We start from the raw sequence: 19,333 nt of genomic DNA, 5'->3' as shown, positions 1-19,333 counted from the left end.
TTGTTTTCCAGAAGAAAATGTGACTTAAGGAAAATTGGATGAAAGAGATGGGGATGTAGCATTATCAAGAAATAAGAATAAGAGATAATTCTTTGAAATGTGTGAAATATTATAAACTGAAGACATTATAGGGATTTTACTTACACCTTATTTTATAAAAATGCTGGTTGTTGTTAATTTGCTGAGAGAGTGTGCATATATTTGTTATCATATGCCTGGTCTTTACTACCTTGATGTGGGACATACCCAAGAAATATAAGATAGGATCATTCTAGTCATGATTGGACTTTCTCCACTTTGTTGTCTAATATTCAGATTCACCATGTCCAGAACTCTGGATCTTCCCCTTGAAATTTGTTCCTTCAGCAGCCATCTCCATCTGAGGTTACTCTTCTTTCTCTCATATCTCACTTCCAGTCTATCAAAAAATCCTGTTATTTCTGCCTCCAAAATACATCTAAACTGGACCACTTCTCACTAGCCCCCTGCTGCCTACCATTGTCATGTCTCATGTGGATTACTGCAACAACTGATCTCTCTCCTTCTACCCTAACTCTTCCCTAAAGTCTGTCCTCAGCACATTTCCACAACTAGATTTAAGACATGATCAGATCACGTTAGTCCAGTGCTCTTCTGTCCTTACAGTGCCTTACTAGGTCCTACATGATGGTTCCCTGTTACCACTTTGACTTTATCTCCTGTTGACTTACCCACCGGTCACTATTCTCATGCCGCACATTCTTCTTGAGATCTCAGACCATCAGTATGCTCCTGCTTTAGAATGATCTTTCTCCAGATATTTACATGCCCAACACATTACCTCCTTTGGGTCTTTATGCAGATATAATGTTCTTATGATGTCTATTCTGATTACCCCCATTTAAATTAAAATTGTTCTTTAGAACTCTGTACGCTAATTTCCTGCGTCATTTCTTTCTATATTACTTAATATTATCTGTTATATATATATAAAGGTATGTATGTATAAGATGAAAACCAAGTTTATATATATTTACAGGGGAGTTTGATTTTATTTGTTTTGTTTAGTGTCTTTCTTTTATGAAAGACTTCAAGCTTTGTAAGGGTGGGGATTTTTGCCCATTTGAGTCATTGATGTGTCCCAGACCGTGTAATTATTCCCTCTGTTAGTAGGTGCTCAGTAAATATTTGTTAAATGAATGAACGAACAGTTCATAATTTAGTTGGGGAGTGTGCTATAATATTTAGCTCTGTGCAATGTTCAGAGATTTCATCTAACTTTGGCTGGCTCTGCTCTTCTAGGACTGTCTTCATAGGCACTTACTAATGGGACCTCAAGACAAAAAAACATTTCTTTCCTTGAGACAAGATATTGAATGTCCACACTTTTGGGGAAGCAGTCTGTTCCTCCTTCTTTTATTCAGGGTCTGTTTGTAGGCTTTGGAATCATTTGCCCAGCCTGGCACAGCCTTCTAAAGCTCCCATTTCATTTGAGATCATTAGCTCTTTAACTTGACCATGCATCAGAAACACTGGAGGCTTTTGAATACTTAAAATTAGATTACTGGACTGTACATTTGGAGAGTCAGACTTAACAGCTTTGAGATAGACCATGGACATGTGTATTTGTAACAAAATAATTCTGATACAGAAAGTCCATGAATTGACGTTTGGAAACCACCACTCTAGGTTTTCTGATATGAAAGAAAATAAGTAGATAGCAAGAACTCTCTAACAATCAGCTACAGTATTTCATATAGCCTTCCTTTAATTAGTGATGCTTTCTCTCTAAAGTGTGAAGAAAAGGGAGTCTTTTGGAAATGTAGACTTATTTGCTGTTACTACAGTTGGGCTTTTGTCAGCTCACCACCCTCTCTCAGAGTTTCTAGAATATTCAGTGGAAGTGTGTTGACAGTACCTTTCAACTAAAACCATTAGTTTTCTCCCACTCCCCAAAACAGAGGTTACTAAGGACCATGTTCACTCCTGCTAATAGTGATGAGTCAAAGTTATTTCTTGTAAATGTCATTGCATTTTTGGATACAACTATGATGCTTTTTGAATTAAAGTAGATTTGAACTTGTTTAAAAAAACAATTGAGTCGTTCATTTAACATGTATTTGGAGATGTTATATACTAGGAGCCTCTTAGGGATATAGTATAGGATTGGAATGACTAGAGTCAGATCTGCATTTGACACCTGATTTAACCTTTTACTTGCTATACAATTTTTGGCAGATTATTTTAACATGTCTTAGTAATATGAGGGACAATAAAACTACCATTAAGAGTGTGAGGATTAAATGAAACGATGACTGGGATGGGCCTTAGCTAGATGCCATGGCAGGAGCTATAGATGTATTTAAGTGGCCTTTTCCCTCAAGTGACTTCAGTCTAATCATTGAAATAGTACTTATTCACAAAATAATAATTTTTAAGAAGTAGTGGTTAAGGAATATAACATGGTGATAACAACCAAAGTGCTGGAATTTAAACCCATGTCTGTGTGGCATCTTTTACTGCACATTTTTATGATAATTGCTTATTGGAGTGGTTCCAGAGGAAAAGGAAATGAAGGGATGACTATGAGATGTTGGGATAGAAGGAGGAATGTTGAGAACAAAGAGAAGGGGAAAAACAAAGATGACACTGTGTTGTATGAGCTAGAGAATATGGAGAATAATGATACATTAATATAAAATAGAGAAATTAGGCTGGTGGAGAGTTAGCTTAATATTAAGAGGGGAGCAGTGAGTTTGGTTTTAGCCAGACTATATTTTGAATTTGGGATGAACACTTTCAAATGCTGTAAAGCCATAGAATGAAATTGTGGACTAAGTAGAATTTTTTTATTAGAATTTGGGTCTTAATAGACCCAAAGTAATCAGGAGGGCTTCTCAGCTATGAAAAAAAGAATCAAAATATGGAGCCAAGGATCAGAATAGTGTGTGCAAGAGGCAGTAAGGAAACAGACAGAATTGTGAGACAGAAGAACCAGGAAAGGACAGAGAAGAAAGACAGGGGAGATGAGTTTTTACAATCATTTATCATGAACAAAGAACACAAATAGGCAAGAAACTTATATGGCCAATGGAAGCTGAAGGATATGTAATCTCAAAAACAAAAACAGAAATGTTCTAACAAAGTTTTAAAACTTTGAGTTGCTGAAGTTTTGAAAAAATACTTACATGATAACTGTTGTGGAAGTAAAATTAATGTAACTTTTTGGAATGTGGCATTATATTAAATTTTTAAATATTTATAAGATTTATAATACAGAAAGTCCATAGATGTTATGAGGGTTGATATTGTACCATTATTTGTAATAGTGAACATTTAGAAACAACCAAATGTTTATCAGTAGTGGGTTAGTTATATAAGTCAGGAAATGGGATGATGATAACTTATATCTGGTCAGTTTGGGACAGAATGAAAGAAGAGGATAGGAGAAATAAAGGAGGAGTTGGGCAAAAGGGGAGTGGAATAAAGAAGGCAGTGTGGATGCACATTAAAAGTGAAGTGAGAAATTGTATTAGCTAAAACAAAATTATAATTTGCCCCTTTAATCTTTATCCCATGGTTGCTAAATATTAATCTCACTTTATTTTTATGACCCAAGTTAAGCATTTTAAGAAAAAAAAAATTTTTTTACAAAATAATGATTGTAAAACAATTCAGAATAAAGACGCAAATGCCAAAAGATACATGAATAGATTAAAAACCAAAAAAAATGTAGAAGTGGTTGTATAAATTAAGAACCTTCTTTTTGCTGCCTCTGCTCCCCAGTTCCACTAGAGATAATCATTGTTACTTTTGATGTCTATTCATCCAGATTTTTTTCTGTTTGTGTGTATAAATAGTTTTTTAATAAAAATGAGCTTTTATGGGCTTTTACTCAGTAATAGCATAGATAACTTTTAGAAAATGTCTCTACCTGTAAATAGCTCCATGTCATATATTTGTAGTACACTTCTTAAAATGGCATAAAATTCAGTGGTGATGTGTTGAAGTTCTCTGTCATTGAAGTGTGTTACTTTAATTTTAATTGGAAAAATCAGTCAACAATACAGTTTGAGTTACAGTACTTATAACTCTATGCAGGCTATAAGTTTGGACTAACAGTAAAACTCGTACACAACTCTTAATTCGTTCACTCTCTTTTATTCATGTTTAGTTTCTCCAGTGATTCAATGGTAATTACTGAATCTGATGTCCAGAAAACAGTATACCCTGGAAGTTGTCTTAACCAGAACATTGATGGTACAATAGAGGTATTATATTTTTAAACTGTTGTGTGCACTGATACTGTTTCTCTGTCATTTTTATGTCCGTAGTAAAAGCGTTAAGAAGTAAGCATAATAAATAAGAGGATAACACATTATGTAAAAGACCCAGAAGAATATATAAGCAAAAAAATTTAATGTATTTTCATAGCATAGGAATAACACAAAGTTAAAATTGAGAGTTTTTTCCCCCTAAATATGTTCTGGTTTAAAATTTGTCTTGTTTTGTGTGACATGAGCTATGTAACAAATTAGTTTCATACCCTTGCCAACAACTTTTCATCCCACTATGGGAAGTTGAGTCAGACTATCTCTAGAATAGTGTTTAGGGATCCCCAAAATTCAAGATGCTATGGCTAGGACAATAGTTGAGGCTTCCTTGAGCACATGCCATATGATGTATAAAAGCCCCTCATCTTTTACAGTGTCGGCCAGCTAGCTAAATCACATTCTGTCTCTCCTCAACATTGTATATATTACCAATTTGTGGCCATTTTTCTGAAACTTATAACTACAAAACCCTGGTCTTCATTCATTGGATTTTTAATTCTTGACTCATATAGAAAACAAAAATCATTGCTTTCTCTTGTTTTGGAAACAGAGGAGAGATGTTGGCTACATATCTTGTTTGTACCATACTCCTCCTATATGGAGTATCTATTTGAATGCCATTCAGGTAATTGTAAACAAATACTTTCATGCTGAAAATATGTTTACATTTTAAAAAACTGTTTATACTTTTTTCTAGTTACAAAAGTAGTTTGTATTTGTGGGGAAATGGATACTATTAATAAACATCAAAAAAATAAAATTTGCTTATAATTTCATAAGCAAAGATAGCCACCGTTAGCATTACTGAAAATTAGATACATATCTTAATTATATTTAAGAAGTATCTTTAACCTACTGTAGAACTATGTTAGTAATTGTAAATATGTAAATATATTTCTGACTTTGCATCTTTAAGTTCACAATACTAAGTAGGTTATTTACAATTCTACACTAGAATTATTCACCAGAATTATCGTTTTTAATTAAGAGCAGAACTGAAATTTACTTATTAAAACTCAGTTTTCTAAGAAACGTTGATCTTTTGAGGATATTTGAGTGTAGAAGTTTAAAAATAAGTGATGTATGATTAGTATAAACAAGTCTGTTACATTTTGCTTTTTAATTTAGTTTTCTAATGAATTTGGAGTGAAAAAGGAAACAAATATGGTTACATTGCTGGAAAAACAGTACCAAGAACGATTAGAAGAAGAAGTAGCTAAGGTAAGTTTATAGTTTGTCAGATTATTTTGATTTATATTCCTTTTGAGCCTTCAGAAAACATAGATTTTATTGATAGTAATGACCTTTTTTTTTTCCAAGTTTTATTTATTTAAGTAATCTCTACACCCACCATGGGGCACAAACTCATGACCCCAAGATCAAGAGTCTCGTGCTGCACCGACTGAGCCAGGCACCCCTGCACTTTTTGTTACAAGTTTTGTACATAGATTATCTTTAAATTGTCAGTTACTGGTATCAACCACAATTGCCTTTCAATGGAATATTCTGTGAACTTTTCCTTTAGAAAAATATTTTCTTCTTGATGTGGAATAGTAATCAGAAACTTCTCAGAATGCCCAAACAAGTTTTTATAAATTTGTTACCTGGGAGTAGTACCTTGTGATGGAGTTTGGCCTTCCTTTAAAGGTAGGGGATATGGTAGGAAATGAGAAAGAAGGTGGTTTGTCTTTTATATATTTTCTTTGCCTATCTCTTCCTTGAGAAGTGACTGTGATGTTTGTGACTGTAGATACTCTTAGCTGTGCTATGCCCAGAGCCATTCTTTTAAATTCTTGAATACCAAGCATATCACCTAATCTACCATTATGATTCCATTTCTTTTGTCTTTGTATTCCCTTTCAGAATGCATATATCTGGGGTGCCTAGGTGGCTCAGTCAGTTAAGTTGACTGACTCAATTTTGATCATGATCTCAATCATGATCTCGTGGTTCATGGGTTCAAGCTCTGCATCAGGCTCTATGCTGACAGAGTGGAGCCTGCTTGTGATTCTCTTTTCTCTCTGCCCCTCTCCTTTTCTCTCTCTCTGTCTGTCTCCCACGCGTGTGCACACACACTCCTTTCTCAAATAAATAAACTTTAAAAATAAAAAAAGTAATAAAATGGATATACCTGATTGGGTTCTTATATTGGAACAGTTGAATTCTGACTTTTTCTGCTTTTTAATAATATTTCAACTGTTTCAATATAACAATCCCAGTGGATATATGCATTTTAAAAGAGGAGAATTGATCGATTATACAGGAAATGCATAAGGAGTTAGGTTAAACATAAATTAGAAGAGGAAGTCAGCACTCAAGGAAATATGTGGGCCATATGGACTTAATCACTTCTGTGTCTGAATTGAATGTTTAGTTCCTGGAGATCAAAGTAAAAAGCGAGTCACCATTGCTTATATAGCTCTCATTATCTAGTTCTTTAGAGAAATGCAGATTTTCTCTTGCACTTAGCTCTTAGAAAAATTTCTCAAGTGGAATGTTATAGCAGGGCATCATAGCAATTAAGAGCATGAGGTTTGGTATAGGATATACCATGCTTTAAATTCTTGTTTTTCGGGCTTACTTCTTGTTTTCGGGTTTCCTTATGATCATAGGAATATTACTTAACTTCTGAGTCTATTTCCTCTGTTAAAAGAGGGAAAAATAGGAGGCGCCTGGGTGGCTCAGTCTGTTGAGCGTCCGACTTCAGCTCAGGTCATGATCTCACAGCTTGTGAGTTCAAGCCCCACGTCGGGCTCTGTGCTGACAGCTCAGAGTCTGGAACCTGCTTCATATTCTGGGTCTCCCTCTCTCTCTCTGCCCCTCTCCTCATGCTGTGTCTCTCTGTCTCTCAAAGATAAATAAAGATAAAAAAATTTTTTTAAAAGAAGGAAAAATAGGAATAAGTAATTTTTATAAGGATTCAGTGACCTAATATAAATATAAATCACCTACCAGATGATAGACTCATAAATGAAACTTTTAAAGTGATCATATTATTACTCTGGTAATGATGATGATAGAAGTATGTCTTGTAAAGCATCATTCATCTTAAGCAGATAACAAGAGCACCAAAATGTAAGTCATTGAAAACCGTTTTGAAGACGTCCAGGGTACAATGGTCCAAGGGATAACATTTGATGGCCCAGCTTGATCCTAGAATAATGTAGATTGTTGACATGAGCCACCAGTACTGATGGGATTATGCTGTATACTATACTCTTTAGGTGGGATTGTTGGAAAAAGATTGAGAACCATTGCTTCAAAAACACAGGGTATATAGGAAGCCCAGTAGGGGTAGTGATTCCCAATATAGATCACATTAGATTCAACCTGTGATTTGTATACCTACTACTGAAAATAGACATTTATTTGCATTTCATTGCCAGGCAATATTCCAAGTGTTTGGGTATAGCAGAGGTAAAAAAAATGAAGTGTTTGCTCCCATAGACCTTACATTCTATCTAGTTGGTGCAGAAAGATGGTGGTAAATACCATGAAAAGAAAAACAGACCTGGGTAATAGAACTGTTAGGAAATTCCATGGGGAGTTGAGATGGTGTTATTTATATAGGGTTATCACAGAAGACCTCACTTTTAGAGTGATAGTAGAAAAAAAACCTGAAGGAAGTGAGAGAGTAAATCATGAAGGTAACAGATTGAGTATATTTTGAGAAAGTGGACTGCAAGAGAAAAAGTCAAGAATTACACCAGTGAATGTTTCAAAGAGGTGGCCAAGAAGAATGGCAGGAGTGTAAAGGCCACTTGCCCAACTGCCAGCTCTGCTGAGTGAGAGGACAGTTTTAGTCCTGCCACCCCACAGTCAGGGGACCTATTTGGTGAAATACTATTTATCTTCTTAGCAAATGTGACTGGGTACAGGAGGAAGAAGAAATAAAGGAAAAGGGGCAAGGGCTGGGGGAAAATATTACTCTAGGTTATTTGACATAAGCAGCTGGAAGAATGGAGTTGCTATTAGGTGTCAGAAAAGACTGCAAGAGAGTAGTTTTTGGATAGGAAAGATAGACTTGAGATTTTAGCTTAAGAATTCAGACCCATTAGGGTGCTGGGTGGCTCAGTCGAGCGTCCAACTTTGGTTCAGGTCGTGATCTCGTGGTTTGTGAGTTTGAGCCCTGTATTGGACTTGCTGCTGTCGGCATGGAGTCAGCTTCAGATTCTCTGGCCCCCTCTCTCTGCCCCTCCCCTGCTTGTACACTAAAAAAAAACCAAAAAAACCATTAAATGCAAACACTTACTAAATGTTTAAAAATAAATATTGAAGAAGTGGTTGGATATACATATCTAGAGTTCAGAAAATAGGTTAAGACTAGACATGAAAATAGGGTGGTAAATAGGGCAACGTTTTTCAAACTGTGAGTTGCAACTCGTTTTTGAAGCGTGAAATCCTGGTTTTGGACCAGCATTTTAAAATACTGGGAAAGTTCAATTATATAAATACACACAAAATGTATGTGTGCTTTGGGTCACAAGATAAAATGTTTTTATTGTTGTGTGTGTGTTTACCATGGTTGCAGTGAAAAAATTTGAAAAACAATTAATGTAGTAGTGTAGACAGAGCAGAGGTCTGGGGGCTGAGCCTGAATAACACCAATGTTTAGAGATCAGAGAAATGAGGAGGAATAAAGAAGATAGAGAAAAAGCAGTAAATTAAATATGGGAAAAACAAAAGTAAAAATATATCAAGAAGAGAATTTATTAAACTGTGTCAAATGTTTTTGATACATCACGAATGATAAAAACTGCAAATTAATTATTGGATTTTACAATGTGAAATCATTGGTGAGTTTCACAGGAACACATTTGATGGGGTGGTGCAGACAAACTGATTAGATGGGATTTGAGAGAGTGAAGGGGAAGAATAAAGAGATGAAATTTAGAGTTTTACTTGAAAGAGGAACAGAGAAATACAGTGGTATCTCAAGGATAATGTAGAGAGTCAAGCAGCAGATTTTTGTTGTTGGTAATTTGTTTCTGTTTAAGAAGAAAGATGTCATATTTCTTAGTTAGTAATAATTATTGAGGAGAGAAGGAAAAAAATTCGCTAAGTCAGGAGAGAGAGAGAGACAGTTGTTGGAGCAGTGTCCCTGATTAGAGGAGAGGAGGTACAATGCCCTGGAGGGTTGCCGTTAGATAGGAGCATGGCGATTTAATCCATGATAACAAGAAAGAAGGCAGAGAATATTTGGTTCATCAGGATGTTTTCAGATACGGTATTTGGAGCCTGTGGAAGTTCTCTTCTGATTGCTTCTGTTTTCTCACTAAAAAAGAAGCAAGGTCAGCACCTGAGAATGAGAAAGGAAGGGAAGACATTGAAGCTTTAAGGAGAGAGGGCTTTCTAGGAGAAGGAAAAGACCAGGGAAATTGAGTAGAATTGCCCAGTATCCTGAAGGACTCAATCAAGGGTAGTAGTTATGAATTTAAAATAACACTGTTCAGCTTGGTTGGATTTTTTTTCCTCCTCATCTAAGTTTAGCTTACACAGGCACAGAGTAGGCAGTTCCCTGTAATCACAGGTGGAATTTGGTTAGATGGTATAGTGAAATGGAAAGGAGAGAATAACAAGGTAGTTGAGTCCTTAGTTGAGTTTTTTACTTTCCAGACCATACCATTCTTTTAATTATTTCTGTTACTCATTTCTGATCTAAAGAAAGTGATTCTTATTGTACAAATTTTTCAAAATTTCAGAATCTTCTTTTGTGACTTAACATATGGTCAGATTTTTGTTGTTTGTCATTATCTTTACCGAGGTATAATTTACATACCATGAAATTCACAGATTCCAACTGCAAAATTTGGTGAGTTTTAACAGATGTATGAAACCAACGGCATAATCAAGATATAAGATGTATCCATGACCCCTAAAGTTTCTTCATGTTCCTTTGTAGACAGTCTCCTTTTTATATTGCTTGATTCTGTTTGCTAATATTTTGTCCAGAATATTTATGTCTGTATTCATGAGGGGCATCATCCATAGTTTTATTTTCTTGTAATGTCTTTGTTTGGCTATGGTATCAGGTCAATGCTGGCCTTGTAAAGTGTTAAAATATATTCTCACTTCTATTTTCTGGAAGAATTTATGTAGAATTGATACTATTTTATTCTTAAATATGGTATAGAATTTGTTAGTGAAACTAATGGGGCCTGGAGTTTTGTTGAAGATTTTATTAAACTATGAATCTGATTTCTTTAGTAGATTTTGTTTTACTCAAGCAAACTGTTTCTTTAGAGTGAGCTTTGTTAGTTAATGTCACTCAGGGCATTGCTCCATTTCATCTATGCTGTTGAATTTACGTTGGTGAATTTGTTTATAGTATTCCTTTATCACTTAATGTCTGCTTTCTCACTTTTTTCTTTGTCATTCTGTCTAGAAGTTAATTGTATTGATGTTTTCAAGGGTCCAGCTTTTGGGTTTTTTAAAAACTTTTTGTTTTATTTTCATTGATTGCTTTTCTTTATTTTTTACTTGTTTCTGCTTGCTTTGGGTTTAAGTTGCTTTCTTTTTCTGGTTTCCTAAAAGACCTTTCTTCTTTTCAAATATATTCATTTAATGCTATAAGTTTCCCTTTAAGCACTCCTTTGAGCTGCGTTCTACACATTTTCATTCAGTCTGAATATTTGATTTATTTTGTCACCTCCCCTTTGATTCATGGGTTACTCAGAAATGTGTTGTTTAGATTTTCACATTTAGGGGTTTTCAGATATCTTCCTGTTGTTAATTAATTCATTGTATAATTTTTAATTTCTTTGTGGTCAGACATACTTTGTATGATTTCAGTTTATTTAAATTTATTGCCTTAAATATGTTCTCGTTGAATGCTGCATGCATACTTGAAAAGAATGAGTATTCTGCTGCTCAGACTTTAGAAGTTTTCCTCTCGTATTACTACCTTCAGCCTGAAAAATTTACTGTAGCATTTCTTTTTGAGCAAATCTGCTGGCAACAAGTTTGACATACAACATATTGTATGTCATCTAATTTTGAATTATGTATTGAATATTTTGAATATTGTGTAGATGCTGAGTCTTAGGATGTTCTGGAAAGTGTGAAAAAAAAATGCTTTTTAAATAGACAACCCATTTAGGTTCAGGCCACAAGTTCTTTCTCACCTTCCCCATACAGATTTCTTCTTCAAGTTTTTACTCCCTCTGCAATTTGCCTGCTTTTGTTTACTTCTCAGAGTTTTCTGGTAGTTGCTTTTGTATTTTGTTCAGTTTTCAATTGTAATCAATGGGGGAGAGAGGCTGTAGTGGGTTTAATTTATGCTAATTGGAATTACAAGTCTCGGTCTTAGGTATTTTTATTTCACAATTTAGATAGAATTATTGCTTTATACCCATCAGTGTTAGGTTATCCACATATTTACAAAAAGAAATTTTAATGCTCTCATCCTTTCTGCATCTTATGCCTTCCTTCTAGCATCATTTTCTGCTTTTTGAGGGACATCCTTTAGAAGTTCTTTTATGGATCATCTATTTATTGGGAATAAACTCTGTTTTTATTTGTTTTTATTTCATGTTATTTTGCTTTCATTCCTGAAAGATGATTTTGTTGAACATTCAAATCTGGGTTGACGTTTTGTTTGTCAGAACTTTAAAGATAACATTTCATTATTTTCTGACTCCTTCTTGTTTCTAGTGAGAAAGTCCTTGTCATTTTAATTGTTGTTCCCCATAGGTAATACATCTTTTTTCTCTGGAAACTTTAAGAATTATTTGTTCTTGGTCTTCTTTTATTTGTCCTTCCAAAATTCGTTGGTCTTGACTCTTAGGAGTAGTACCTTTGGTATTCTCACCTGTTACTTCATGAAATAGTTTATTTCTGTTAGTCTCTAATATATGCTTCTAGAACAATAATTAGATGTTGTTTGAATATTCTCATTCTATCTTTCACTCTGCTTCTCTTTCATATTTTTAATATTTTTAATCTTTTTGTCTTTGTTGCATTCTTAGTATTGAGAGACAAAGAGATAAGCAGGTCAGGTTCAAGACAGGAAATTAAAGTAAAAGCTAGTCTTGAGATCTTGACCACAAGTTAGAGAAGATTGAAGGTATGAGAATCTCTCCATATCACTTTCTGTAGGATTTCTTTTAGTTTAAAACATTTTGAGTGGTAACTTGCTTTTTAAATTCCTGTTGGTATTTATAAATCTGATCCTTTTCATTTACTTTATTTCTTTAGGTCATTGTGTCAATGAGTATAGCATTTGCTCAACAAACTGAACTGTCTAGAATATCTGGGGAAAAAGAGGATACTACATCATTAAAACAAGCACATGCTTTCTATCAGCAAGAAGGTTATTTAAATGAAACGAAATCATCACAGGGTCAAGCTTTTGAAGAAATGGACATGAAATTTAAAGAAGAATTTAAACCACTTAGTAAGGAGTTAGGAGAAAATGGAAAGGAAGTTCTGTTATCAACCGATGGTAATCTTGATGATACACTACAATTGGAAGACCATGAACTGACTATTTCAGAAGAAATGTTCTCCAAAGATAAAACATTTATAGTCAGAGAATCTGTAAGTATATTTCCTTGTATAAAAATTTGTGACTTCCTTCACTATAAAAATATTAGCAGTAATATTCCTTAATGGGGAAGGAAAGTATCAGATCCAATCTTGACTTAGGGATTTGCATTTTGAATGTGTTTTATTACTTGTAAAGTATATGAATATGATTTACTATTTACTGTTGATTTACTATTTTATTAAATAAAATAAATCTGGCTCATAATATTTTTGTTTATGTTAGACATATGCATGGTAAAATCTCATTGTAAATTATATGTACATTAATTTTGTTTCAGTCAGTTTAAGATTAATTATCCTACAATATGTCTGAATAAAAGGTTTGCTTCATTTAATGTGATGATAACATCACATGGAAGTAGCTTCCTGTTTAAGAAGATAATTTAAAGCATTGTACTCTGTAAATACTATTTCTCTTCTTCTATACTTACTCATTAATGGAGGATCTTTTCTGTGTCTGTACTACAACTGCCTGTGCCTTTAATGGAAAGAAATCCTTTTTTTTTTTATTATCTAAATTAAAATTTTTTATTAATGTTCAGGATAGGTTATATCGTGTTTAGAGGCATACTGAAATAAAATTGTCAACTTCTTTATGAAGTACAAAACTGAGATACTTGTGAAAACCTCTTTAATGTACCAGCAGCTGTTCAAGGCAGAGTGCTTCAGGAACTGAAGTACTTATAGAAATTCATTAAGGAGTTGATTTCTAATGAGTATGAGAAAGTGGAACATAAAGGTTTTATTTCCAAATAAAAATTATTGAAATTTTTTTCTTCTAGATTGTTATATATTCTTATATGTTATATTGTTGTCTATAGTACTGTGGTGACCACTGCATAATATAAATTAGGTAAAATTTTTCATGTTTTATAAATTTAATTTTAAATTACAAGTATTCTATTTATATTATCTCCCCATCATAAATGTCAAGAGGGATAAGGGAGCTACAGCTTCATTAAGAGCAGAAGGCATTTTGAGGATTTTTATTCTTTATTCTTCTCCCTTAGATTGCATTTAAACTAACTGACAAATAGCTATTTTGCTTTTGGAGAATAACATGTGTAATGGTAATAAACTTCACACTGATTTAGAATTATAATTAAGACAGATATCTTTTTTAAATTTATGTTTTAGTTAAATAATGGGAATAAAAATTAGGCACTTTAGTAGTGGAATTGCTTTTATATTAAAATATTGATGCTGACAGATTGCCACAAAATGTTTTATGATTGCCTTTTTTTTTCCTACCTTTTTAGATTCGTGATGAAATTTTGGTATCAAGTATGGATGCTTCTAGACAACTAATGTTAAATGAAGAACAGTTGGAAGATATGAGGCAGGAACTTGTGCGACAATACCAAGAACATCAACAGGCGACAGAACTGTTACGGCAGGCACACATGCGCCAGATGGAGAGACAGCGAGAAGACCAGGAACAGCTACAAGAAGAGATTAAGAGACTGAATAGACAATTAGCCCAGGTATGAGACTTAGCATCTCTTTTCTCCCCAATTAAAATAACAGTATTCTTTAGATAGCCTTTATTTAAAAAGTCAAAACTATTGCCAAGATCTGAATAAAAACAAGTGTTTAACATTAAGAACAGACTCCATCAGCACAACAGCCTTAGATCTTGTTAGGAACACCTGACTCAACCTTGGAGTGCATTGCATCTGTGCCATTTTATTTATCTGCCTTTTTAGGCATTGGAAAAGTGGCTACAAGGCTGTTTGTATATTTGTTTTTAATCATTCCATTGATCATACACGCAAAAGCACGGTGATAGTATTCTGTGACAGAAATTCTTTGTGCTGAGGTGCAGTTGATACTCCGTTTTCCCATATTCATTTATAGTTTTGTGAGTCCACCAATTAGCATTTCCAAGGTTTACCATTATCTTTAATCTATCTTTTTAATCATGAATGGAAATCTGAAGTAGTATGTTTCTGGGACTTTCTCCAGGGAAACATCTCTTCTTGATTTGAGAAATGCAAATTTATATAACGTTCTTATCCCTTTTTCTGACTCCTTGGCATTTGGGAGCTGGATTCTTATCAATTGCTGTATATAGTATACTCACAAAATCATTACAGAAAAGCAAGAAATATTTTTACAAAAGTTCCTATAAAAACAAATTTATTCCATTTATTTTGAAAACTTAAGAGATAAAAAATAGAGAAAACTTAAAACATGTTCTTTCCGATATAGAATAGGAAAATTGGCAGTTGAACATAAAACATCATTTGAAAAAATTGATTTTGCTTTTCTTCATCGCATTTTGTGAATTTAAATTTCTGAATTTTCAATGCAAAATTGACATTTTGAATATACTATTAATTGAGCTTCACAAATTCCTGAATATTCTAGCCCTAGTTTTTTATTTTAACTTTCAAATTTTGCATTGAACTTTATATACGCTTTTAACCCCTAATCATGGGATGTGACTCATGTAGAAAGTGCCTTCTCTTGGTCCCTGGGTTAAAAGAAATCTGCTTGTTATTTCTGCTTTTTTCTTCTATCGCAAACAATATTCTCTCATGACCTTTTTTCTTATTTAGAGATCCTCAATAGATAATGAAAACCTGGTTTCAGAGAGAGAAAGGGTGCTTTTAGAGGAGCTGGAAGCACTAAAGCAGCTGTCTCTAGCGGGAAGAGAGAAGCTGTGTTGTGAGCTGCGCAACAGCAGTACGCAAACACAGGTAGTATGGACTCGGGCCCACCTAGGGTCCAGGGGTCAACATGCAGTAGGATCTGTTTGTCTTTGTTGTCCGTGGGAAATATATTTTTTATGGGTGTGGAGCTTAACAGATTTGTGATTGTTTACATGCCAGGTAGGTGGAGTCAAGATTCTTTACCTTCCATTTAAGGTAATTTGAATCAGACATTGCTGTAGCAGCAGCTGTTGCTTCACCACGGAGCAGCCTAACAAACTGGATGTCACACTACAGCATGCGTTAGCCTGAACCCAGTGAAACTGTTTTCATCTGTGTATTAGGCTGCCTTAGCTTTTTTGATAATGCTAATCTCTTAATAAAATGTAGTTAAATATTATTTCAAAGATTATCTATTTTGCACACAGAGGTTTCTGTTTCACTTTATAGCACTTTAGAAGAATGACATGGTGTTTCCAAGATGACAGGTTTTCTTTCTCTTTTGTCCTCTCTACCTTTACACAACCTTAAACAGAACGGAAATGAAAACCAGGAGGAAGTTGAGGAACAGGCATTTAAAGAAAAGGAGTTAGACAGAAAACCTGAAGATGTGCTTCCTGATATTCTGACCAATGAAAGGTATACAGAATGTGTATTTTTTCAGTACAGAGGGAATTAAAATAGTTGTTTCAGTGTGATAAACTTTATTTGTCCTTGTTTTGATCTTGTACATTTGTTTTGTCCATTTTACTATGTGTGTAAAGAATTACCAACCTTTGATAGGCAAATTTTTAAAAATATTTTTTATATAAAGTAATTTTTGATTCGATACTAGTCATGTACTTATCTCAGTAAATGGTAAGGCATTATTTGGTTACTGAACCTTTCTTGATTAATTTTATTCTGCTCATATGCTATTTTTTATCCTTAAAAACACAATTGTACATGTGTGTATTTCTTCACTGTATGGACGTACATTCAATATAAGCCACCTCCCTTGTTTGTGATGAGAAAAAAATTAAGTGTGATAGTCTACAGTTAGCTTCTTTCATTGATTTATTGCATATCAGATGAGAACTTTCAATCCATATCCCACTTTTGATAGATCCCACTTTTATATCATGAATAAATTAATGAGTTAACAAAACTTTCCCTGATTTGATTTTGTAGAGGTTAATATAAAAATGTAAAATATTAAGTTAGAATAGTTACCCCTATGTTAAGAACTGTAGGCATAGTATTTTAAAATTTGTTCTGTTCAAATGAAAATAATTTCTTTAATTTTAAATTAAATTAATATCTACTAACTTAATTTCCTCCTTTTCCAATTTCTGTGACTGTCAACCCTCTGTGTCCTCCTAACCTCCTTCCTCAGCTTGCATGGAGGAATTTGGCCCCTAAGATTTTGGCTTCCCCATTGGATCATCAGTATGGAACACAGTCAGTATGGAACTCAAACAAGAAAGACAGTGTATGAAAATTAGAGTTACCACGGCAATATAAAATAAACAGTTTGTTTATTTTATATTCTTTATCTCTAATTGGTATATTTTTAAAACTATGCAGTATTTAATTTTTAGGAATTTTTGTAGTGAGTGCTAATAAATGAGTATTCATATTTTATCTCTCTTTACCATCATATTAATTTTAATCATTTCTCTGATTTAGAAATATTTTCAAGTTGTCCTAATCCTGATGTGTTTGGGGCTTGAACAAAACTTCAGAAAAAGTTAAATAAAACCCTTGATTTACTGCCTACTAACTAAATTACTTAGAGTTTTATTTTTAATATCCTCACCTCATGTAAGCAGAGAACTTGATATAGGTGCAAAAATAGAACTAGTCTCTTTCACTTGACAAATACTGAAGGAAAACTTGCCCATTTATTACCTTGTCTAAAAATAGTTATGTCATGTGCCAGTGAAAACAGATATCCTTTAACCTGATTGTTGGTGATCTCCCACAGTATGAAGCTGAGATAGAAAACAGTCTTAAAGCAGTGGACCTTTACCATGAAAGTCTCTTATTCTACCTGTATGTATTAAATATAAAGTTTGCCACTGTAGTACTCTTAATGATTTAAGCTGTTAGGATAAGAGAATTGTTTAGTTATTCAGAAGATTAATCAGATAATTTTCTGAATTACCATTTATGGAAGTATATTTCTTGACATGAAAAGATGTTTATGTTAAGCAAAAAAAGAAAAACCTTACAAAGACACTTTGTCCTGGATAACTCCATTTTTGTTTTTTAAATGTATATATTTATGAGGCAGAGGGGAAATCTAGAAAGAGAGGCATTAAAATGTTAACACTGATTTTTTTGCTGAGATATTTAAGTGGGTGGTTAGCAGTGTTTTCTAATTTTTTGAAAATGAGAGTGTTTGACATCTTTTAAAAAAGAGAGATCCACCATTGATTCCAATTGGTTGAAAATAGGTTCCTTCTACTGGCTGCAATGAATATGGTTTATATAACTGGAGAAATTTCTGTCTCTGTAGCAGATGTAATAAATGATACTTCCTCTGGTGTTGGCAAATAGTGATATTGCACAATAGATCTTGTTAAAAACAGGTCTCTGCCTGTTTTTGTAATTTAATTATCTAGATTATCACCAGTAGGTTGTAGAAATACATTTTTCTGGTGGAATTTTTTAATTACATTTTAAATTATATTGTTTGACACATAGAAAGATTAAATGTGAAGTATGTATAAGAACAATAAATGGTACTATCAGCTTGCATATGCTTGGATACTACCACAATTTTTAAAACAACTTTTGCATCTCGTTAAAATTTTCTTCTAATTTGGAAACTCTACTACCTTAAAATGTCAGGTGTTTCATTACTTTAAGGTCAGTAAAGTACTGCACATTTATAAAAAAGCACTTCATTTTAAGTGTTATGCATATTATTTTTATAGAGAATATCATGATATTTTATTATTCAAGTCAGATATTTTGTGGTACATTTTGTGTGGAACATAAGCACAGTGTTTGCTTCAAAAAGATTAAGCATTTTAATAAATGTTTCTTTCTCTATACAGGTTTGCACTCCAGAAAGCTAATAATAGACTTCTCAAGATCCTCTTAGAAGTTGTAAAGACAACAGCAGCTGTTGAAGAAACAATTGGTCGCCATGTTCTTGGTATTCTAGATAGATCTAGTAAGGTCCAGTCATCTGCCAGCTTGATTTGGAGGTCGGAAGGAGAGGCACCTATAAAGTCATGTATCCATGAGGAACACACAGGAGGTACTGGTTTTATATGCTGTTGAGACTGTCATCATTATCTCATAAATCTTTCTGAGAGCAAGGCAGTTTGCTATGTGTTGAAAACCCGGAAGAGAGAATGTTAAAGTTGTTTCCAACAAAAAGATCTTCAGACACATATTTTGGAACCACTGTTTTCAGAACACCATTATTGTATAGGTTTTGCAAGTGGGTATCTTAGAGTTGTTATTGTACATACTCAGGAATACTGCTGTGCTACAGAAACCAGAGGCTATTTAATTTCTCCACCAATAAAAGAAAAATTCTACATCACTTCTCAGGACTTTTATCCATGAGATATCCAATATCCATGAGGTATTGGCAACATCCTGAAACCACCCTTTAAGATTAGAAATAAAGAGTTTTAGGAATCAAGCATCAGTTTCACATATCTGTTCAGAATGGTTAAAAGAATGTCTTTGTAAGAAACCCAAGGCTTGAACTTATCTTTAGGCTGTCCTCTGCTAGCTCCTTTCTTCCTTTTGGAAAAGTAGTTTGGAGTGTGACAGAATATGTGTGGATCCAGAGGTTGGGTCCTGAAAGAATGTAGC

At 33.7% G+C, this 19,333-nt stretch overlaps 1 protein-coding gene across 6 annotated transcripts in view; it reads left to right on the top strand.

Annotated features, from left to right (window-relative positions):
* Nucleotides 1-19,333, top strand: part of AKAP9 (A-kinase anchoring protein 9) — a 155,006-nt gene that overhangs the window by 64,434 nt on the left and 71,239 nt on the right. For 3 of the 6 annotated variants that reach the window (XM_040472711.1, XM_040472709.1, XM_040472710.1), the window contains 8 exons: nt 4,154-4,250; nt 5,442-5,534; nt 12,510-12,851; nt 14,120-14,344; nt 15,422-15,562; nt 16,050-16,153; nt 16,890-16,985; nt 18,559-18,764. In XM_040472711.1, coding sequence (XP_040328645.1) covers nt 4,154-4,250; nt 5,442-5,534; nt 12,510-12,851; nt 14,120-14,344; nt 15,422-15,562; nt 16,050-16,153; nt 16,890-16,985; nt 18,559-18,764 — 1,304 coding nt within the window. The remainder of the gene's footprint in view (nt 1-4,153; nt 4,251-5,441; nt 5,535-12,509; nt 12,852-14,119; nt 14,345-15,421; nt 15,563-16,049; nt 16,154-16,889; nt 16,986-18,558; nt 18,765-19,333) is intronic. The other 3 variants (XM_040472713.1, XM_040472712.1, XM_040472714.1) reach the window with 2 other exon arrangements.

The sequence above is a fragment of the Herpailurus yagouaroundi genome, unplaced genomic scaffold (genome assembly GCF_014898765.1).
Source record: "Herpailurus yagouaroundi ecotype Mexico unplaced genomic scaffold, PumYag 100, whole genome shotgun sequence".
NCBI lineage: Eukaryota > Metazoa > Chordata > Mammalia > Carnivora > Felidae > Herpailurus > Herpailurus yagouaroundi.
Note: the sequence above shows the minus strand (reverse complement) of the source record. Positions and strands in the feature narration are given on the sequence as shown.